The sequence below is a fragment of the Lemur catta genome, chromosome 9 (assembly GCF_020740605.2).
Source record: "Lemur catta isolate mLemCat1 chromosome 9, mLemCat1.pri, whole genome shotgun sequence".
Classification (NCBI taxonomy): Eukaryota; Metazoa; Chordata; class Mammalia; order Primates; family Lemuridae; genus Lemur; species Lemur catta.
This window is the reverse complement of record NC_059136.1, coordinates 99228241-99252502: the sequence shown is the minus strand read 5'-3', so window position 1 is coordinate 99252502 and position 24262 is coordinate 99228241. Positions and strand designations below refer to the sequence as shown.

The window sequence follows — 24262 nt, the reverse complement described above, 5'->3', positions numbered from 1 at the left end:
TTTTTTTATTTCAGCTCATCATGGGGGTACATAAGTTCAGGTCATATACATTGTCCCTGTCCCACCCATCCCCCCGAGTCAGAGTCCCAAGCGCGTCCGCTCCCACTCTCCAGACAGTGCGCCTGGCACTCACCATGTATTCATAGCTCGATCCCCTCCCCCCCCACCTCCCCGGGTCTGCACCCTCAAGCATGACCATTCCCCAGAGGGTGCGCAACGCACTCGTCATGTAGGCATACACCCATCCCCTCCCCCCACCCCCCCATCCCAGTCTGATATCCAATTGGTATCCTTCCCTGATGTACATTTAGGTGATGATCAGGGAAACCAGTTTTCTGGTGAGTACATGTGATGCTTGTTTTTCCATTCTTTGGATACTTCACTTAGTATAATGGGTTCCAGCTCTCTCCAGGAGAACCAAAGAGATGTCGTATCATCGTTATTTCTTATAGCTGCCTAGTTTCTTGTGTAAGGTTTTAAGACCAAAGTGGCCAGCGCCAGAGAAAGAAAGATGAGCAGAGTTAAAAGGGATAAGTAAAGAGGCTTTATTGGGGTGCTCCTGAGTGGGGGTAACAGGTCCCAAGAGAGGGGCCCGGGCGAGCCTCATGGTCCCACGAGTGGAACCAGAGAAACCGCGCTGCCCAGAAGTCTGGGTGGGCTTATATACCTTTTTAGGGGTGGGGGATGGGAGTTTCTCTGGAGGGAAGGTTTCGGCGGGAAGAGTGAGGAATTTCTTTGTTTCAGCTTTAGGGCGGGTATGGAGGAGTAGGAGGGGCTCCTTTTTTCCATTAGGGAGGGGAGGGATGCCTGCCACCAGCCTTACATTCCGGCCTTTAGTGATAATAGGGCACGGCGGTCTTTCTGGCTACTTCCTGCTTTTGAGGGGCGTAGTGGGGGCTGTGGGCTGGAGTTGGCTGGTAGAGGGGTGACTGGAAGAGGAGAGTAGGGATGAAGAAGCATCTGATTTACTGTCACTCTGGATAATTCCTGCAGGCAGCATTGGAGAAACGAGTCGCCGGGCTGTCACAAAGAAGTTGCCTGAGGAGAGAAAGATATGAGAAATAGGAAGCAAAATGTGGGGGCTGGGCTGGAAGATAATAGTCAATGAGAAAAGGCCGGCCGTACATGAGTTTGAAATATTTGAAATGTCTGGCATGTGAGTGAAATTGACCTTCCAGTCTTGTCCAGCGAGGTGACCACACATCTGGTGGGTGGATACAGGGGGTTTTAGACCCCCTTGAGGGTTAACAGAGGCACAAATGTCACAGTCGAGTAAACAGTGTTGATGAGAGAATATAGGGAAGGGTGTGAAAATAGAGGCTGTAAGAAGTGAGAGAGGCCCTTAGTGCCAATATGTAGTAAGGAGTGGACATGGCCAGTGAGTTCCTGGGCCTCTGCCTTAGGGAGAGCCAGCTTGCCGTCCTTAAGAAGGACCCACCCTTCAGTGGTGGTTGATCCCCCTTGGGTGAGAAGGCTGTCGCGCTCCTCTGGAGTGTAGCAAGGTTAGAGGGAAGGAATGGAAAGGAAAAGAAGAGGAGCCAGACTAGGGTGTTTTGGGGATGTTTCGCTGTGGGCGACAGTATCAGCATAGTTGTTTCCTTTAGTGACAAGGGACCAGTCCAACTGGTGTCCCTTGCAGTGTATGATAGCTAATTGGGTGGGTAACTAAAGGGCCTCGAGGAGATGAGAGATAAGGGTGGCGTTAATAACAGGGGAGCCCTTGGTGGAGAGAAAGCCTCGTTCTCTCCATATGGCAGCATGGCAGTGAGCATCATAAACACATACTTGGAGTCTGTGTAAATATTTACACTCCTGCCTTGGGCTAGGTGTAAGGCTCGGGTGAGAGCAGTGAGTTCTGCCTTTTGTGAGGTGGTGCCCTCTGGAAGTCGGGAGGCTTCTGTTACCTGAGAGGCAGAGACAATGGCATAGGCTGCCCGGTGTTTGCCGTCCTCACCTGTGATAGAACTGCCATCAACAAAGAAAGTTAAGTCCACTGTAGGGAGTGGCTTCTCTGACAGATGGGCTCTAGGGGTAGTGGAGGCTTCAACCATTTCTGAGCAGGAGTGTGAGGACAGGGTTAGGCAGGGAATGGGGAGCAGAGTGGCAGGGTTTAGAGTTGGGGATTGAGATAAAGTAATGGTGGGATTTTTTATAAACAAGAGATGGAATTCCTGTAGTCTAGACGGAGTGAGGAGGGCTAAAGAGCGGTGAGTTAGAAGGTCCTGTAAACGGTGGGTGGAGAAGACATGTAAGTTCTGTCCCAGGGAGAGTTTCAGGGCCTCCCTGGTGAGAGTAGCAGCGGCGGCTAAGGCGCGGAGACAGGAGGGCCAGCCATGGACCATGGTGTCCAGCCGTTTGGATAAATAGGCCACTGGGGTGGAAATGGGAGTAGGTCCCAGAGGTTGGGTGAGGACGCCGAGGGCCAGGCCCTGGTGCTCATCCATGTAGAGATAAAAGGTTTTTTCAGGATGAGGGAGTCTTAGAGGGGGTCCTTGTAAGAGAGAGTCATGAAGTTTTAGGAATTCGGGGCAGACAGTCTAAGGGTTTAATGGACGGCCAGCAGAGGCATCACGTGCTGCCTCATAGAGGGGTTTAGCAAAGAGAGAAAAGTTGGGGATCTAGTGTTAGAAGAAACTAACGAACCCGAGGAAGGACAGAATTTGATTAGCAGCAGTGGGAGGCTGGAGATCGCAGAGGGTCCATTGGCGATCAGCAGTCAGATGACGGGAGGAAGGAGTGAGAGACAGTCTGAGGAAGGTAACAGTGTGTTCAGATACTTGAACTTTAGCTAGTGACACCCGGTAACCCTTAGAGGCAAGAAAGTTGAGTACAGAGGCAGTGTGTGCGGCTGTCGGAGTATGAGGGGCTGCAGAGTAATAAATCATCCACATATTGGAGGACAGTACTCGGCTGTAAGGGTCATTGAAGAAGATCTTGGGCGAGAGCCTGACCAAAGAGGTGGGGGGGGGCTGTCCCTGAACCCCTGGGGCAGGACAGTCCAAGTGAGTTGTCAAGACATGTGTGCATTTTCCCACATAAAGGCAAAGAGATTGTAGTTGGCTGGGTCTAAAGGAATGGTAAAGAAAGTGTCCTTGAGGTCCAGGACAGAAAAGTGGGTGGTGGACAGTAGAATATGAGACAGTAAAGTGTAGGGATTAGACACCACAGGGTGTATGGGGACAACCACCTCATTAATGAGTCTGAGGTCCTGGATTAGCTGGTAGGAGCCATTTGGCTTTTTTACCAGGATAATGGGTGTGTTATAGGGGGAGTTGGTTGGAATTAAAAGTTTTTCGTGTAGAAGACATTCTATAATGGGTTTTAGACCTCTGTGGTGGGTTGGTGAAATAAGGAACTGTGGCCAGAAAGGGAAGAATGAGGGGTCTTTGAGTCAAATGAGGATGGAAGTGTGGTGTGTGGCCACCACAGGAGTGGAGGTGTCCCAAACCCAAGGGTCTACGAGTTCAGGAGAGACGGGGTATGCAGGAATTGGTAAGGTGGGAGAGGCTGTGGGCGGAGCTGAGGAATCTGGAGAGAGAGAGAGAAGAAGGAGGGTGGAAGTTCCAGAGGAAAAGTGGAGGGTGGTGTCCAGCTTGGTTAATAAGTCCCTTCCCAATAGTGGAGTGGGACAGGAGGTCATGATAAGGAAGGAATGGGTGATGGGACGGTCATCTATTAGACAGGTTAGGGGACCGGTGGTGGGGGGTCGAGAGGGATTGCCGTCAATACCCATGACTGACACCTGGGAAGGATACATAGGGCCTGAAAAGGAAGGCAGGACAGAGTAGGTAGTCCCCGTGTCAACCAGAAAGGACATTGCCTTATCCGCTACCTTGGTTGTTACCCTGGGCTCGGTGAGGGAGATCGGGGTCATCCAGTCGGGGCCTCTTCAGTCTTCGGCAGCCAGACCAAAAACTGCCATCGGCAGGTCTAGGGATGGAAGGACTGGCCCTCCAGACTTCTGTCCCGAGGGACAGTCACTTTTCCAGTGTCCCTCTTGACCACAGCCGGGCAAGGCGTGGTGGGTGGAAGTGGCTACGGGCACTGCTTGGCCTAGTGGCCTTCCTTACTGTGCTTGAAGCAGGTGCCTGGTGGAGCGTGGCTGGTCACCTTAGACGAGGTCGATGGTTTGGCGGGTCCCACCGGCCTCAGGGCTGCAGCCAAGGCTCGGGCCTGCAGGTGTGCCTTTTGGCGGACACGGGCCTCCCTTTGGGCCTCTGCCTGCTCATCTCGGGAATTGAAGACTTTAAATGCCATGTTCACCAGGTCTCGGATGGGGGTCTGAGCGCCCTCCTCTGCCTTTTTGAGTTTCTTTCTGATGTCGGAAGGACTGAGTAATAAAGTGAGTTGCAATGACAGTAGTCCCCACGGGGGAGGTAGGATCTAGGCGGGTATATTGGATAAGGGTGTCTGTAAGGCGGCCGAGGAAAGGCCTCAGGGTTTTCGTCTGGCCTTTGAGTGATTTTCCTGAGGTTGTCATAATTTACAGCATGGTGGGCGGCAGCCTGGAGGCCGGCAAGGACACACTGCAACATGCAGTCCCCCCGTTTTCTGCCTTTCCTGTGTTAAGTAGCAGAAGTCTTTGGTGTAGGCTGTAGGGTCATTAGAAAATGAACCTAGGCGCTTTTCAATCTGAGAAAGGTCAGAAAGGGAGAAGGGAACATGCACCCATAAGACACCCTCGGCACCCAGCACCTCCCGTAACAGACAGAGGAGAGACTGATCGGAGGGGCTTACACGAGAGCGAGTGTGATGGCTGATGGGAGTCGGCGGCGGCGAGCGGCTGGGTGGCGTGGAAGGGTGAGAGGGTGCATCCAGGTATGGTGGAGGTCGAGTGGAGGGGAGAGCTGAGTCAGGTGGATCAGAGAAAGCAGAAGGGGCATCTGAGGAGACGCCTGGTGGAGAGTTAGAGGAAGAAGGGGTGGAGGGCAGTGGGGGACGCTGAGCAAGGAGGACCTGTGTGGGGTGGCAGGTCAGACAGAGAGAAGGACGGGAGCGCAAACAGAAAAAGGCTTGGACATATGGGTTCTCCGACCATTTGCCGTTCCTATGACAAAAATTATCAAGGTCTTGCAGAATATTGAAATTGAAAGTCCCATTTTCAGGCCATTGGGAGCCATTATCCAATTTATACATTGGCCAGGCAGTATTGCAGTAAAGAATGAGGTGCTTGGGCTGGATGTCTAAATCCAGAGCCTTCAGATTGGCCAGCAAACACCCCAGGGGCGTCTCGCAGGGAATTTTGGAATTTTGGCTGCCCATGTCACCTCAACCCGGATGGGGAAACAGCCAGGAACAGCTTCCTGAGTACAGAGGCAGCAAAAGTCTGGGGGGACATCTCCACCCTAGACTAGTGTGCCGGCATGGAAAGGGGTGAGAGGAATTCAGGCGTCCCCAATAGCCTCAGCCCCTGGAATGGGGGAGCCTCCGACGTGGGCAAAGAGAAGGGATCCAGGATCCCAAGAACCAACGAGATGTTCCAGGAACGAGCCCGAGGTTGGATGGCAAGTGCAAACGGAGGGATGTCTCCACTCAGATTACACTGCCATGGACTAAAAGGGAAGAGAGGAATCGGGCATCCCCAAATTCCTCAATCCCAGGCTGGAGCCGGGGAGTACCTCTGATGCGAGCCCTGAGGGATCCAGGATCCCGGATGGAAACAGAGGTCTCCAGAAGGACTAACAGACAGGCAACAGTTTCCTGGAGGGAACAGAGGCTCCCGGTGGGCAATCCGGGTTGAGATAACATGGGGTGACTCACCCAGGCTGAGGTCGTCAATCAGGGACTCGAAGGCAGTCAGCAGAGGTCCCGGTCCAGAATGAGAGAGTTTGCGGAAAGGGGTGGTGCAGCCAAGACCCCAGAGCGGGCCAGCACAGCCAAACACCCTTCCTGGGTTTCGGCACCAAATGTAAGGTTTTAAGACCATAGTGGCCAGCGCCAGAGAAAGAAAGACAAGCAGAGTTAAAAGGGATAAGTAAAGAGGCTTTATTGGGGTGCTCCCAGGTGGGGGTAACGGGTCCCAAGAGAGGGGCCCGGGCGAGCCTCATGGTCCCACGAGTGGAACCAGAGAAACCGCGCTGCCCAGAAGTCTGGGTGGGCTTATACACCTTTTTAGGGGTGGGGGGTGGGAGTTTCTCTGGAGGGAAGGTTTCGGCGGGAAGAGTGAGGAATTTCTTTGTTTCAGCTTTAGGGCAGGTATGGAGGAGTAGGAGGGGCTCCTTTTTCCATTAGGGAGGGGAGGGATGCCTGCCACCAGCCTTACATTTTGTAGTTTGTAGTTTCTTACATCTGGTATTGTGAAGTCTACATTTCAAAATTAAAAGAACATAGTTTTTAAAGTTTCATAAAAACTCATTTTGTATTCTTTGAAAGACTAGAACATAAATTAAAAAGGTCTTAACTTTTAAGTAGAAAATGGATGATATTCTACTTTCTAAAGTTCCTAATTGGGTCCTAATTTTAAGCAAGTATAAATTCTCAGTGAGTTTAAATGTGAGATTTGTTTATATAACAAAGAGTGAATCCCCGAAAATTTATAACCACATTTCATTGGTTTGCAGAAAACATAGCCAAAGACTGGAGCTTAAAAGTGTCACCTTTTAAGTAATTACAAAGTATTACGCTATGATAATTCCCTTAAGCAAATAGTCTGCAATGTGGATTTTGGAAAATCCAGCTGGTGTATAGGATCAAAACATCAGACATAGGAAAATAATATTTGACATATCATTTTTGTGAATCATTCCTTTAAAATAATATTTTATGTATGTTTTATAATTAAATGATAAATTTGTACAGTGTGTGTGTATCACATACATTTCTTCATGCATGAGCAATGCACGCAGAGTCAAGGAAGTTTGGAGACAAATGACTGCTACATTAGTAAAGAAAAAGAAGATGAGTTTATGTTTTAAGTTTAAACTGAAATTTGGGGCTATAATTATTTAGGTGATTTTTAACTTTTTAAAAATTTGGGTGCACAGGTCTGTATAGACCATGCAGATGGGGCTATTTTAGCTTGTGTGGTACCAACAGCCACCCTCACGACCCTGTTTCTCTTTTGCATTCCCTGAAGCACTCCAGGAAGGAGTGGACATCAAGTCCCTCATGCCCCTCATAGCATAGCTTGGGGGAAAAACGTCTCTAAGTTGCAGAGTGGTCTCTTACTCATTTTTGTCTCTCCGGTTGTCATTGTTTTAGTACATGAAGAGCAACCGGTTTAAAGTGATATTGTCCTGTTTAGAATTATTCCCACTCCATTAGGAGATTTTGATGACCAAAATGCTCTCCGGCGAAGGATGCCAATAAGCCATGTCATTGTATACAGGCCGACCGGGCGGTATCCTGAAATGATCTCTGTATGAGGGGCACTAGGACCCCTGGCTGGGAGCGCAGGGCCCGGAGCCCCGTGCCCGGGTCAGCCCTGGTCTGCCGTCTCCCCCGGGCCATCGGCGCCGGCTGTGAAAGCGCTTGCACCGCGCTGTTAGGGGAGAAAGATGATCAATATTGCGTGGCAGGCGGTGAACGCTACAGAAGTAGTGACTGCATTTCATCAGTGACAATCCCAGCCCGGCAATGCTGCACGTAATCTGGGGAGGGCCCTGAAATCGACTTGACTCCTCTTCTGTCTCCTGGAGCTGCTCTGACTCTGTCGCAGCTGCTTAGCGATCTCCAGCGCTCCCTGCTTAGGGTCTGCTTCTGGCGACCATGACTGTCTTAACTTTCCCATTTCCTCTCCCTCTTCTGCACTGTTACAAGGAATGAATTTAGAAAGTGTACAAGTGAACATGTTATTTCCTTGCTCACATTTCTCCAGGGCATCTCCATTACCGTCCACCCCCCGGAGCATCACACAAAGGCTTTGGGCCCCTTGTCCTCCCCCGACGCTTCCCCGCAGCCTCCGCGGGACCACAGGGCACGGCGGCCAGCACGGCTCTTCCAGCTCTGGCTTCCTGCGTCACTTGACCGCATGCATTTTCACGCTTCCACCTCTTTACTCATTTTTCCCTCTGGATTAAAAGGACTTTTGCTTCTCTAATCATCGTTTCCTAGTTTATTTTTTAAGACAAACCGCACATATTTTCTATCTATGAATCCTCCTTCACACCCCTCCCGCAAGATTATCTAATTCTTCCCCCTCTGGTGCTCCCATATCAGATACCATATTGTATCTTGTTTATATATGTACTTTTAAAATAAGTACAAGTACTCTGAGGTCAGCAACTATTATCTGGTTCATGTCTGAGTCTCTGTTAATGTTATACTATGTTTGCAAAATTAATGAACGCATGGGATTTTAAATGTATCTTCACATGCACCAGTGGAAATTTTCATACTAGAATATATGTAATATCTATAGCCCCTGGAGGGGTACTTTAACTTTGATTTGTCCTTAGCTCTCTGCTGTTTTCTCCAACCAGCTATTTATTGGGGTACATGTATGTGTGTGTTTCATTCTAACAAAAAGCCTCCTTGTTCTTTATTTTCTATCACTCTTATCCTCTGAAGATCTGAAAGTGAGCTCAAAGGCTGTCTTCTGTGTGCCAGACAACTATTTAATAATTAGAGGACATTTTGCACATTACTTGAGCGAATGCTAGCTTTGACTAGAGCAGAACTGTGCTGAGAAAACCATCAGAGTTCTGTTTTAGTTCCTCAGACTTTCCCTGGATGATCTTTTGTACCTCTTTGATGTGTAACAATAATACATTTCTGGGCTCTCAGGGAAAAACACCCTCTCATCCTAAAGTTGAAACAGTGTATTATTTGTGATTACCAGCGATTCCATTACACTTTCAGGAAAAAATTGGCCCAGAATGTACTGTACATTGAAAAATCAGCAAATGTGCTCAATTATGACCACTTGGCTTTGATGTATTATTTTATATTCTCTCTTCTCCCCACACCCCTCCAGAGTGTCTCTCTGTTGGCCCCCCGGCCAAGATCACATTGTAAGCAGGAGACACTTCTCTGCGTGAAAGCATAGAAAAATCATGTTCTATATTGAGGAAAATATAATCTGCTTGTGCTGAAAGATTTTTGTCCTCCAGACATATCCTCGTGAATTATACTCTAGAATAGATTAATCAGCATGATTTAATGAGCACCTGCTGTGTGCTGCTGCCACAGATGAGGAAAAGAGGCTGTCCTTGCTCCTGAAAAAGTTTGTTTTTCCTAAAAAGACATCATAACTTTTCTAAAATAATTTCAGACTAGTATAAGACTGTATGTGATAGAAGGCAAAATGGCATGCCCCACCGCATGGGATAAAGCAATTTAAAGAAGGAGTCATCTTTGGAGGCTGCAGTATATAAATATATTCCCATCGACATTATGGAATATTCTTTTAGAGTAATAAATTACTAGCAATCCTCATAGAAAAGTATATTCCAAGAAAAGTCAGGTATTATTTGCCTGGGATATTACCCTTTTAAATACTAAGGGTAGATTCTGCATATGAGTGAAATCATGTGGTATTTGTCTTTCTGTGCCTGGTTTATTTCACTTAGCAAAATGTTCCCCAGGCTCATTCATGTTTTTGCACACAATGGAGTTTCATTATTTATTATGGCTGAATAGTGTTCCATTTGTGTATATATACACCACATTTTCTTTATTCATTTATCCATTGGTAGGCATTTAGGTTGAGTCCATATCTTGGCTACTGTGAACAGTGCTGCAATAAACATGGGTGTGCAGATGTCTCTTCAACATACTGATTTCATTTCCTCTGGATATATACCCAGTAATGGGATTGCTGGATCATAGGGTAGATAGATTTTTAATTTTTTTAGGACCCTCCATACTGTTTTCCATAATGACTATACTAATTTGCACTCCCACCAACACTATATAAGAATTTTCCTTTCTCCACATCCTCTCCAGTATTTGTTATTTTTCGACAATTTTGATAACAGCCATTCTAACTGGAGTGAAGTGCTATCTTATTGTAATTTTGATTCGTGTTTCCATAATGGTTAGTGATGTCAAAGTTGAGAGTAGAACAGTGGCTACCAGACACTGAGGAGAATGGGGATAGAGGAGGTGGGAGAGGTTGGTTAATAGGTACAATGTTGCAGTTATGATAGGAGGAGTAAGTTCTGCTATTCTCTCACACAGTAGGGTGACTATAACTGGCAGTAATGCATTGCACGTCATAAATAGCTAGAAGAGAGTCTGAATGTTCTCACAACAAAGAAATGGTACATGTTTAAGGTGATGAATATGTTAATTACCATACTGGATCATTACACAATGTATTCATGTATGAAAGCATCACATTGCACCCCATGAATACATGCAATTACTATGCATCCATTTAAATAAATAAATACTAAAGATAAATATGAATCTCTATGTATTTGTCCATTAAGTTAAGAATGGCTCAATAATTATTAAATGAAAATGTCATTTCCAAAGTAGTCATTATTCCTGTTACCTTTTTGATGTTGTTCCCATCTCTCAAATGTTATTCATCATGTTTTACTGTAAATAGCCCATCAAGTTATAATCTATAAACTAAGTATATTTTTTCTCTGTTTTGCTTTTGTGTTTTTGTCTGAAGACGAAGACAGGGAATAATAGCCAAAGATTATATTCCATGGCAAGGAATATTTCCTCTTGTACCTGTGACAAATGCGAATGTTGAGTGCAGCTGCTAGGGAGAATACTTATACTTACCTGGTTAAATGTTATAATACCAATATGCTTTGAGGGAGACAAGACTCACAGACTTATTCAGTGATTACTAAAGTGCCACTTTAAAGTTATATAGTACAAGTTCAGAAATTTTTACAGTCTGTTTTCACAATTCCCAAAAATATGTAAAGCAAAATCATTGGACTAGGAATCAAAAATCTTGGATCTTTAACGGGGCTCTGTTTTTAACTAACTGTGTTAAAATAGATAGTTTGCTTCATCTCCTTTCCCTCATTTTCTCTTGAGTATTAAGTGTGTATGTACGTGTTAATGCATGTGTGTATGTTCATGTGTGTATGCATGTATGTGTGTGTGTGTTGGCAACTAGAAATGATGACATAGTGGAGTTTAGAGTAGGTTGGGGTAGCAGAGGGAGGAATGGAGAGATGAGGGTAAGTGGTATATTTTGGGAGTGAAAAAAATTTCCTAAAATTGATTATAGTGATGTTGTACAACTATGAATATACTAAAAATTGTGAATGTATACTTTAAAGGATTGGATTGTAGAATTATATTTCAATAAAGCTATTTGTTTTTATATTTTGATGATAAGTATTAAACAAAGCTTTCATTATTCTTGAAATATACTACATAGGCTATACACCTTGCTTTCCAAATCTTCATGTGGATTTTCTGAAAAAGATTGTTATCTGGAAGTCCACTTTACTAGAACTGGTTATCCTTTTTCTCTGCACCTATATTAAGTATTAAATTTCAGGCTCATCAGAGTATGTTGTTCCCATCTCTCAAATGTTATTCATCATGTTTTGCTGTAAATAGCCCATCAAGTTATAATCTATAAACTAAGTATATTTTTTCTCTGTTTTGCTTTTGTGTTTTTGTCTGAAGACAAAGACAGGGATTTGTTTGCTGCAGGATGGTAATCAGGAGCCTTTCAAAGTCCGGCTGCACCTAGCCAAAGACATTTTGATGATCCAGGAACAGGATGTGATATGTGTGTCTGGTGAGCCTTTCTATTCTGGTGTAAGTAGCTTTTCTTTCTGTTGAAGTACTTTGGTTTTGTCTTTTGTTAATAAAATTGCACATTCACAGAAAACTCTTAATATATTTTTCTTTCATTTTCAGAACCTAGTCAATGGCACTGCATGTAATTTTTGTTGATGCCATTAAGTAAGCAGTGTTCCTTTATAAGGACCTTACTTAGTCTACAGGTATATACATCCAGGGCCCATCTCCAGCCTGGTGTCTCTTGATTCCCAGATGTTGTTATGTGAAGGGAGTGACACCTGTGTTTTCTGATCATGAGAGAATGCGTTCTACCTTTCCCACAGAAGGCTAACTGAGAACTGTGCATGAGAGTGCCCCTGCCCTGGTCTTGTCTTGCATCACCTTGAACCACTGGAGGTGGGTGCTGAGGTGGACTGCATTCTTCAGAATCAGTGAAGCAGGAGGCTTGAGGCAGTGGTCACTGAACCCAGTGTGAATGATTTCTCCCTGGGATAGTGCCTGAATGATTCTATGACTTCTTTACTAGAATTATGCCTAAGTGTTATAGCAAGTTCTTCTCTCCAATACTCTAACCCACTGATGCATGATACTGCTGATAATCTAGCCTCAGAAAGAGCCATAAATTATCACACAAAACCAATTGTTGTACTTATTCGTGCCAAAGCAGAGCAGCTGTGGAAGACATCCCGAGGTGAGATCAGATTTTATTCAACAAAAAGATATCATCATAAAACAGGACAAGTTTTGGAGTTTATCATTTACTATGTAATATTGGTAAAGGCATCATCTTAACAGTGTTGCCATATGTGATCGCAAAAGAAAATTATAGAAAGCATCAAACAGTCTGCTCTCTGGTTTCCCCAGACATCTGCAGCTATTTAGCATGAAGATTTAATTTGTACCTATTAACAGACTTACCTTGAAGTGTTTAGTTAGTGGTGAATAATGCTGAACTTGAGTTTTCACATCACTTCTTACTAACACCCTATGGGAGTCACACAAGGTCCTAAATCAATAGGCCTTTGCTAACTAAAGATAATGGACATTTTGCAGACTGTTAACTATTCTTTTGTCACAGACCATTTAAATCATCCTGAATCATGGCCCTGGATGTCAAGGCTGATTAAACTGTTCCCATGGGCTGCCCTTTCTTCCCTTTTGGTTAATAACACAGAAGCAGTATGAATCATATAACCCCCTGGAACAAATATATCACAAAGTCCCAGATCAGTAAAATATAATCAGTAAAATACAGTACTTCAACACTGAAATAGTCAAAATAGCTAATATACATAGACCTACTCTCTCTTTTAAAGATAATTGTGCATATTCTTGAAGCTCAGGATGCTGGAAAGAACTCAGACAGAATTAAGGAGAAGCATCCTATGGTAATGTCAACAGATGCAAAAAAAAAAAATGGAGAAAATTCAACATCCATTTATAAGAAACACTTTCAGTAAATATGAATAGGAGGGAACTTCCTTAATCTGATAACAGGCATCTAACAAACACTTTCCATGGTCACGATAGCTAACATTGAACATTGTCTCTGAGGTTGGAAGCAAGTCCAGGATCACACCTTGGTTCACTTCTACTCAGCATTGTTCTGGATGGTACAACAAGCCTTAAAATGAACATAGACAACATAAAAATTATAATGGAAGAGGTAAAACTGCTTTATTTGTAGATTTCGTGATGGTATACAGAGAAAATCCTAAGATATCTACAAAAAAGTAGAGTCACATAAAAATTTAGTAAGGTTGCTGGGAGTGAGGGCAATATTCCAAGTTAATTTTGTTTCTATAACTAGCAACAAACAACAATAAAATGAAATAAAAATGCAATTCATAATACCTCAAAAAACTAACACACGTAGGAATAAATGTAACAAAAGATGTATATGGCCTCTACTCTGAAAACTACAAAATTGTGATGAAGGAAATTAAAAGAAATGAGTAAACGAAGAAATATGATTAAAATGAAAGCTAAGTATTGAATAGTCAAAACTCCAAAATATTTTTGTAGATATGTACCAGTTGACTCTAAAATTTACATGGAAACACTAAGAAAAATAATGTTGGAGTGTTTATACTTCCTGATTTCAGAAATTACTGTAAGACTCCAATAGTAAACATAGTGTGAAATCATAAATGTAGCCATATGAATGAATGGAATATTTTAGATAGTCCAAAAATACACTCACACTTACATGGTCAGTTGAGTTTTTTTATTGTGGTAAAATATACATAACATAAAATTTACCACTTTAATCATTTTTAAGTGTACAGTTCAGTAGCATTGAGTGCTTTCACATTGTTGTGTAACTATCACCACTATCCATTCCCAGAATTTTCACATTCCATAGTGAAAGTCTGCATCCACTAGACAATAATTCCTCATGCTCTTCTCCTCTTAGCTCCTGGTAATCACTGTTCTACTTTCTGTCTGTATATATTGACAACTCTGGGTAACTCTTGTTAAGTGGAATCATATATTTGATCTTTTTTGTCTGGCTTATTTCAGTAAGTATAATGTCTTCAAGGTTCATCCATGTTGAAAGGTATATCATAATTTTATTCTTTTTTAATGTCAGGTGATATTCCATTGTATATATATACCACATTTTGTTTATCTAGTCACCCAGCAATGGGAATTCGGGCTGTTTCTACTTTTTGGCTCTTATAAAAAATACTGTCATAAGCATGGGTGTACAAATATCTGTTTGAGTCCCCACTTTGAATTCTTTTGTGAATATACCTAGAAGTGGAATTGCTAGATGAAATGATAAATTTTTGTTTATTTTTTTGATGACCCACCATACTTTTTTCCATAGTATTTGTATCATTTTACATTCCAACAAGCAATACATATGGGCCCCAATTTCTCCACATGCATGCCAAGCCTGTTGTTCTCTGTGCTTTTGATGATAGCTATCCAAATGGGTATGAAGTTGAATCTCACTGTGGTTTTCATTTTCACTCACCTGTTGATTAGTAATGTTGAACATCTTTTCATGTGCTTATTGGCCATTTATATGTGTTCTTTGGAGAAATGTCTATTTATATCCTTTGCCTATTTGTGAATTGGGTTGTCTGTGGGCTTTTTTGGTGTTCAATTGCAGGAGTTCTTTATGTATTTTGGGTATTAATACTTTATCAGATATGTGAATTACAAATATAAATATTTCTCCCAACTTGTGGGTTGCCTTTTTACTATGTTGATAGTGTTCCTTTGCACACAAGGATTTTTAATTTTGAAGAAATTTAATTTGTCTATTTTTCTTCTATTTTTTGTACCTTTTGTGCCATATCAAAGAAATCATTGCCATATCCAATATCCAATGTCATTAATTTCCTCCCCTACTTCTTGTAGAATATATATATATAAATATGTAGTGTATATATGTGTGTATATATATATATATATATATATATATATATATATATATATAAATAGAGTGTATTTCTGGTCTCTCTGCTTAAGTCCCTTGGTCTATATATTTTTCTTTATGCCAATAACACACAGTTATGGCTTTTTGTTTGTTTGTTTTTGTTTTTACTGTAACTTCGTGGCAAATTTTGAAATTAGAAGTCTTGTGGTACACAGCTTTATTCTTTTTCAAGATAGTTTTAGACAAGTGTACCCACTGCCCCGACTTCTATTCACATAGTGCTGGAATTCCTAGCCAGGGCAATCAGGCATGTGAAAGAAATGAAGGACAATAAAGGATATCCAAAGCAGGAAAGAGAAGGTCAAACTATTCCTGTTTGCTGATGATATGATTTTGTACGTAGAAAACACAAAAAGACTTCATGGAAGACTCTTAGAATTGATAAATAAATTCAGCAAAGTCTCAGTTACAAAATCAATGTACACAACTCGATATCATTTCTATATACTAATAACAGTCAAACTGAGAGTCAAACCAAGGACTCAATACCATTCACAATAACTGCAAAAAACCACAGTACCTGGGGATATACTTAACCGAGAAAGATCTCTACAAGGAGAACTACAAAATACTGATGAAAGAAATCAGAAATGACAAAAACAAATGGAAAAAATAAACATCCCATGCTCGTGGATTGGTAGAATCAACATCATTAACATGTCCATACTTCCAGAAATGATTCATAGATTCAACACAATCCCTATCAAAATACCAATATCACATTTCACAGACCTAGAAAAAATAATTCTATGCATATTTGGAACCCCCAAAAAAGTCTAGCTAGCAAAAGCATCTTAAGCAAAAAGAACAAATCTGGAGGCATCACATTACCTGACTTCAAATTATACAAGGCCATAGTAACCGAAACATCATGGTACTGGTCTTAAGGTAGAGACATAGACCAATGGAACAGAATAAAGAGCCTAGAATTAAAACCATCTATCTGTAAACAAGTGATCTTCAACAAAGCAGACAATAATATACACTGGGGAAAGGAAGCCCTATTCAATAAATGGTGCTGGAAAAACTGGATAGCCACATGTAGAAGACTGAAACAGGACCCCTAGCTCTCACCATACACAAAAATTAATTCAAGATGAGTAAAAGACCTAAATATAAGGCAGGAAACCATAAAAAATTCTAGAAAAAAAAAACATAGGAAAAACTCTTCTAGACATTGGCCTAGGCAAAGAATTTGATTGAGACCCCAAAGGCAAATAAAGCAACAATAAAAATGAATACATGGGACTTAAATTAAAAAGCATCTGCACAGCAAAGGAAATAAACAACAGAGTTAATATACAACCTACTGAATGGGAGAAAATATTTGCAAACTACACATCTGATAAAGGACTCATATCCAGAATCTACAAAGAATTTCAATAAATAAGCAAGAATAAAAACAAAACAATCCCATTAAAAAGTGGGCAAAAGACATGAACAAAAGTTTTTTCAAAAGAAGATAGACAAACGGCAAAAAAATATATGAAGAAATGTTCAAAAACTCTAGTCATCAGCGAAATTCTAATGAAAACCACAATGATATACTACTGTACCCCTGTCAGAATGGCCATTATTAAAAAGTCAAAGAACAATAGATGTTGGCATGGATGCAGAGAGGAAAGCATGCTTATACACTGTTGGTGGGACTACAAATTAGTACAACCTCTATGGATAATAGTATACAGATTCCTCAAATACATAAATGTAGGCTTACCATTCAATCCAGAATCCCAGTATTGGGTATCTACCCAAAGGAAAGGAAGTTGTTTTATGAAAAAGACACCTACACTTGAATGGTTATCGCAGCATGATTCACAATTGCAAAGATGTGGAATCAACCTAAGTGTCTATCAGTGAGTGAGTTAACAAAATGTGAAATATGTATATCATGGAGTACTATTGAGCCATTAAAAGGAATGAAATAATGTCTTTTGCAGCAACTTGGATGGAACTGGAGACCAATATCCTAAAGGAAGTATCTTAGGAATGGAAAAACAAATACCACATGTACTTTCTAATAATTGGGAGCTAAATGATGGGTATACACATGCACAAAAAGACGTAAAGGACATTGGAAACCAAGAAGAGGGGAGGTTGGGAATGGTTAATGTGTCAAAAACTTACCTATTGGGTACAATGAACACTATTTTAGTGATGGGCACACTTAAAGTCCTGACTTAAGCATTCATTATAAAAGGTGTCCATGTAATAAAAACATTTGTACTCCCTTAATATTTTGAAATAAAAAAATGGAAAGAAATAAAAGATTGTTTTTGCTGATTGGGGTTTCTTGAGATTTCATTTAAATTTTACAATGGATTTTTCTATTTCTGCAAAATATACCATCAGTGTTTTGATAAAAATTGCATTTGATCTGTAAATCACTTTGGGTATTATGGACATCATAAAAGTATTAAGCCTCCGAATCCATGAACATGTGTTCTTTAATTTCTGTCAACAATGTTTTATTATTTTCAGTGCATAAGTTGTTCAACTACTTGGTTAAGTTAGTTCCTTAGTATTTTGCACTTTTTGATAATATTGTTAAGGAATTGTTTTCCTAATTTTCTTTTCGGATTGCTTATTGTTAGTGTATAGAAATGTAGGTGATTTTTGCGTGTTTATTTTGCGTCCTGCTACTTTGCTTAATTTATTAGTTCTAACAGTCCTCTGTGAATATTTAGTGTTTTCTACATAAGGTCATGCCATCTGTAATCAAAGATAGTTTTACTTCTTGTATTCCAATTTGGATGCCTTTTATTTCTTTTTCTTGCTAAATTATTCTAGCTAGAACTTTTTATATGTTGAATAGAAGTAGTAATTTGGGATTGTCTTGTTATGGATCTTAGAGGAAAAGCTTTCAGTCCTTCACTTTTAGTATATATTGGCTGTGTGTCTTAGTCTGTTTTTTGTGTTGCTACAAAGGAATACCTGTAATTTATAAAGATAAGAGGTTTATTTGGCTCACATTTTGCAGGGTATATAAGAAACATGGCACCAGAAACTGCTGTGGGGAGGCTTTAGGTTGCTTCCACTCATGGTTGGAAGGTGAAGGGTAGCCAGAATGTGCAGAGATCACGTGGCCAGAGAGAGAGAAAGCAAGGAGGTGGAGGAGGTGCCATGCTCTTTTTAATAAGAAGCTCTCTGGAATTAACAGAGCAAAATCTCACTTACTCCTATCCCTGCTGAAGTGGTCTATTCATGAAGGATCCACCTTCATGACTCAAACTCCTCCCTTCAGGACCCCCTCCAACATTGGAGATCAAATTTCAACATGGGATTTAAAGGGGACAACATCCAAACTGGCTCTCCAAAACTCAAGTCCTTCTCACATTGCATAATACAATGACTCCTTTCCTATAGTCCTCAAAGTTTTAACTTATTCCAGCATGGACTCAAAAATCCAAAATCCAATGTCTCACCTGAGACTCAAAGCAATTTTCTTCCAGCTATCAGCCTGTAAAATCAAAATTAAGTTATTTACTTCTAAGATACCATGTTGGAACAGACATTGGGTAAGCATTTCCATTTCAAAAGGGAGTAATTGGCCAACAGAAAGGTGTAACAGGCCCTATGTAGGTTCAAAATCCAACAGGGTAGACATCAAACCTTAAAGCTCCAAAATAATCTCTTTTGAATCCATATCCCACATTCTGGGCACACTGGCATGAGGGGTGAGCTCCCAAGGGCTTGGGCAGCCCAATCCCCTGGCTTTGCTGGGCACAGCCTACATGGCTGCTTTCATGGGTTGGAGTCCAATGCCTGTGGCTTCTTCAGGTTGAGATTGTACACTCCTAGTGGCTCTACAGTTCTGGGGTCTGGAGAGTAGTGGCCCTGCTCCCACACCGCCACGAGGCAGTGCCCCAGTGGGGAATCTGTGAGGTCTCCAACGCCACATTTCCTCTAGACATTGCCTTAACAGAGACTCTCTGCAGAGGCTCTGCTCTTGTGGCCGGCTTCTGCCTGGGCACCCAGGCTTTCTGATACATCCACTGAAATCCAGGTGGAAGCTGCCAGTGCTCCACGTGCTTGCATTCTGTGCACCTGCAGACTTACAGGTGGAAGCTGCCATGGGTTACCACTTGTACTTTTTGCAGCTGCAGCCTGAACAGCACCTAGAGCCCTTTGAGCTGTGGCTGGAGCTGGAGCAGTGTAGGTGTGGACAGCAGCATCCTGGGATGGTGTACAACAGTGACACCTGGGCCTGGCCCCAAAATCATTCTGTCCTCCTAGGCCTCTGGGAGAGGCTGCCTCAAGATTTCTAAAATGTCTCTGGGGCCTTCATCCTATGTCTTGACCATTAGCACCTGGCTGACTAATCTCTTTAGAAGGTTATCCTGCAGCACCCTTGAATTCCTCACCTGAAAATGCTCTTTCCTTCTCTACCACATGGCCGGGCTGCATAATTTTCAAATCTTTATGCTCTGCTCTCCTTTTAATTATGAATTCCAACTTTAGCTCATTCCTTTGCTCCCATATCTGAGGGTAAGCAGTTAAAAGCAGCCATGCCGTTTCTTGAATATTTTGCTCCTTAGAAATTTTTTCTGCCAGATACTCTAGAACATCACTCAGAAGTTCAGCCTCTCACAAAGCTCTAGGGCATGAACACAATGCAGCCAAGTTCTTTGCTACGTCTTACCATGGGTGACCAGTTCCCCCATAATTCCTCACTTCCATCTGAGACCTCATCTGCCTCCCCTTTGCTGTTCATATTTCTTTCAGCATTTTGGTCCCGACCAATTCACCAATCTCTAAGAAGTTCCAAACTTTCCCCATTGTTTCTGTTTTTTTTCTGAGTCTTCCAAATCCTTCCAATCTCTGCCCATTACCACATTCCAAACTGTTTCTACATTTTCTAGTATCTTTATGGCAACACCCCACTCCTCAGTACCAATTGTCTGTCTTAGTCCATGTTTGTGTTGCTAAAAAGTAATACCTGAGGCTGGGTAATTTATAGAGGAAAGAGGTTTATTTGGCTTATGGTTCTGTGGCTGTACAAGAAGCACAGCACCAGCACCTGCTTCTGATGAGGGCCTCAGGCTGCTTCCACTGGTGAGGTGGCAAAGGATAGCTGCCTGTGCAGAGATCACACAGGGGGGAGAAAGGAACAGACAGAGATAAGGGGGGTGCCAGGCCCTTTTTATTATAACAACCAGCTTTCACAGGAACTAAAGGAGTGAGAAGCCATTCACCCCTCCTGCCCCCAGGGGGGCATAAATCTATTCACGAGGGATCCACCCCCATGGCCTAAGCACCGTCCAGTGGGCTGCACCTCCAATGATGGGGACCAAATTTCTGTGTGAGAAATGGATGAAGCAACATCCAACTACAGCACTGTGAGTTTTCATATATGGCCTTATGGTGGTGAGGTGGTTTCCTTTCATTCCTACTCTGCTGAGTGTTAAAATGGTGTTGAACGTTGTCACAAAAGGTGCTGAAATTTGTCAAATGCTTTTCTGCATCAGTTGAGATGAACATACGTGCTTCCCGTCCCTCCCCTTTTTCTCTGCAGCTCACTTTTCCCTGCCTGCAAGTGCATACTGGGACGCCTCCCATATGAAGTTCTTTCTACCCTCTGGGTCTGCATCTGGGGAAACTAGCCCACAAAAGGAGCGTAGTACAGCGCACTCTCAGGCTGCCGGATTTTCCCTGGAAAACTCTCCAGTCTGTTCTTTAAAGCCTCCCCCTGACAAAGGGCCCCAGACATCTCTGCATTGAAAAACAGACTCTCTTTGAACCTTGATCTTCAGACCTTCCCAGTGCATTGTCTTTGTTGTACTGCCACAGTGCGTGGCCACCGTGCTCTCTGCAGGGATAGATTCGCTTGTCACTTAATTAAGAGTTTCAGAGGGTAGGAGATTAGGGTAGAGGTAATCATCCAACTTTTGAGAACAGAAAGTCATATCTAAGTATTACAGTAAATTTAGCATTAATTCTATGTCTACTTAAGTTAGTAAAAAGGTTAGGAAAGTGCTCTAAGGGAAGGCAGATGTTAAGTTGCTGACCCCTGGCAAGGATGCTAGTATTTCATCTGGGAGTACTGCTGTCAGGCCCTGGTTGGAGAATGAGGACATGGGACTGGAGGGTTGGGGGCTAAGGACAGGGTTGCCATCAGGCAGTTTACTCAGGAGGAAGGAATTAAAGCTCCATTCTGCTGAAAACTCCAGGAAATTACAGAATCTCCCATTTTTGTGTGTGTGTGCCCTACAACAGGGAGGAAGCTAGTGTGTAGGTAGGCCCATCCTGTCAGTTGAAGGCTGCTTGTCGGGTTGTCATTGCCTGATACTTGTGGCCTGCCAGCTCAGTCTGGGACAATGTCCTTGTGCTGTGGGAGTTGGGGTTGGCAGCAGAACAGGCCTCGGCTGGGAGTTTGTGGCAGGCCTAATCATGGGAGCAGGGGTCACGGGACCTGGTGTTGATCTACTGACAAGGGAGGATAAACACTGGGGCATGAGCCCAGGTAAAAGGCTCACTCAGAGGGACAAGGTACAGAACTGAGTAGCTGGAGAACTCGAGTCAGGCAAACAGTTACTGTCTGAAGATCAAGGATTAGCAGGCTGGGAAAGATCCAGGCATCCATGCAGAGTGACTCCTTAGCTCCTTGCTCTAAAGTTGTTGACATGAGGTAGGGCTGGGCTCAGTTGCAGAAATCCAGACCTGAAAATTCATGGTAAGCATGCGAGGCAGAGCCTTTGTGAGAAGGCAGGATACAGGGTTAGGATGGCTAAGGGACTCTGGGCAAAGGCTTTACTTCACAATCTGGGGGCTGGACTTGGGGGAGGAGAACAATACGGCACAGCCACTAGTCCTAGGGTCAGCACTGAAACACCGCAGCCTGATGAAATTTATTAGCAAAGGAATGTGTGGCTGAGCTCTGAGGACTCTTGGTGTGAGCTCATAAGGAAGGTGACTCAACAAGAATCCCCACCAGACAGGGCTTAAACCTGCTCAGCACCCTGGCCAGTGGGTCTGGGAGTTTGCAGTAGAACACAGGCAGAGTCCCAGAGGCCTGGGGAGGCAGGGCAGAGGAAAGACACGGACACGTTTAGCACATCTGACACCTATAGTCTACCTATATGCAGAAAATCCTGTGAAATAATGATCATTCAGAAAGTGTGTAAGCATTTTCACTTACCAGAGACAGCTAAAGAGTTAAAACCAAAATAGCTGGCTGGGCGCGGTGGCTCACACCTGTAATCCTCCTCTGGGAGGCCGAGGGGGGTGGATCGCTCGAGGTCAGGAGTTCGAGACCAGCCTGAGCGAGACCCCGTCTCTACTAAAAAAAAAAAAAAAAAAAAAAAAATTGAAGGAAATTATCTGGACGGCTAAAAATATATATATAGAAAAAATTAGCCGGGCATGGTGGCACATGCCTGTAGTCCCAGCTACTTGGGAGGCTGAGGCAGTAGGATCACTTAAGCCCAGGAGTTGAGGTTGCTGTGAGCTAGGCTGACACCACGACCCTCACTCTAGCCCGGGCAACAAAGTGAGACTCTGTCTCAGAAAAAAAAAAAAAACAAAAAACAAACCAACATAGCTGATGCATTTACTGTGACTTCTATCAGCAAAATGCTGAAGTTTCTCCCAGTACCTTCTATTAGCTACTTTTGAGGAGCATTTCATGGTTTGTTCAGAGATTATGCAGTTGAAGTTTTAGCATTTATTTCATATCAGATAAAACCTGTTCCATCTGTGATAATCTGAAAATGGTAACAAAATGTAGACAGCAATTATTCAAGATCTTTAGATGCAGATAGAGAATGATTACTGATCAGAATGATGCCTGACAGTTGTCAGATAGATATGTTAAAGCTTCAGTTAACATAAAAGAAAGTCATCCTCCTCCCTTGGTGCTTGAAAATCAAACATTCTGTCCCTGTCATCCTTCTGACTGATTTACCACTCTAAATCAGAGGTACCTGTGGCTGTGCTGGTGATATTATCTCCTTCATTGTGTCCTAAAGGAAAATTTAATTTAGTCTACAAAATATTTTTAGAAGGCAAATGGGGCTAAAAGCAATATAAGATGGCTATCTCTTCTCCATGGAGACATCAGTTTCAAAGGTGTCTCCAGTAGAAGATAAGAAAATCATGGAGATTAAATTCCAAATATGGCAGAACTACCAGATACATAGCATCAGCACAGAACTCCACAGAGTTCTAATGGGCACTATTAGACTTGAAATCAACAAGACAACTTCCTCCCCTTTTTCCCTGTGGGAGAAAGCATGCAATTAGCAATACCACTAGTGAAACCATAATTTCCTGAAGGTAACATTAAGAGAACATAATATCAACTTTTAATCTTGGAGGTTGTACCTGCTCTCAAATAGGTGTGACCAGATGCAGAATCTGACTCTTTCTGGGGCTCATTATCTGTGAAAATGTGATCAGGAGAGAGATTGTATCTAGACTATTCAGTGAACTTATTGGTGATAGATTTTATTAGATCATCTGGGGGGAATGGTGTGTCCCGGCTCAGATAGGAACTTTTGTTTTTTTCTTTTTCCTACATTACAGAGTTATTGATTGAAACCCATCAACACAGTGATCAAAGACTGTGTACATATACATGCACAACATGCACATTATATATATTTTTCAAACTTTTAAAAACAATTCTCATATGCCAATGATTACCTTTTTATATTTTAATGAGATTGCATTCTTCTTTTATTTTAAAATATTTAATTGACAAAGATCATATATATTTAAGGTGTACATAATGATTTGATAATATATATATATAGACACAGATACACATTGAATAATCATTATTATAATCAATTAATGCATGTACGGCCACCCCATACAGTACATTGGATACTGAGATCTTGTTCATCTTATAACTGAAAGTTTGTATTTTTTAATTAACATCTCCACATTTCCTCCACTCCCTGGCCCCTGGGGATCGCTGTTCTACTCTCTGTTCCTGTGAGCTTGACTTTCCTGGAGTCCATATATAAGTGAGACCAGATAGTATTTGTCTTTGTGCGTCTGCCTTACTTCTCGCAGGGTGATGCCCACGTTCATGCACTCTGTCACAAGTGGCAGGATTTCCTTTTTTTCATGGCTAAATTATAGTCCACTGTATAAATACACCACATTTACTTTATCCATTCCTCTGTTGATGAACTCAGG

The 24262-nt window shown here is 42.5% G+C and overlaps 1 protein-coding gene across 2 annotated transcripts in view; it reads left to right on the top strand.

Annotated features, from left to right (window-relative positions):
* The window catches only part of SNTG1 (syntrophin gamma 1), a 599834-nt gene that overhangs the window by 233252 nt on the left and 342320 nt on the right, over positions 1-24262 (top strand). For both annotated transcript variants that reach the window (XM_045560545.1, XM_045560546.1), the window contains one exon: positions 11548-11682. In XM_045560545.1, coding sequence (XP_045416501.1) covers positions 11548-11682 — 135 coding nt within the window. The remainder of the gene's footprint in view (positions 1-11547; positions 11683-24262) is intronic.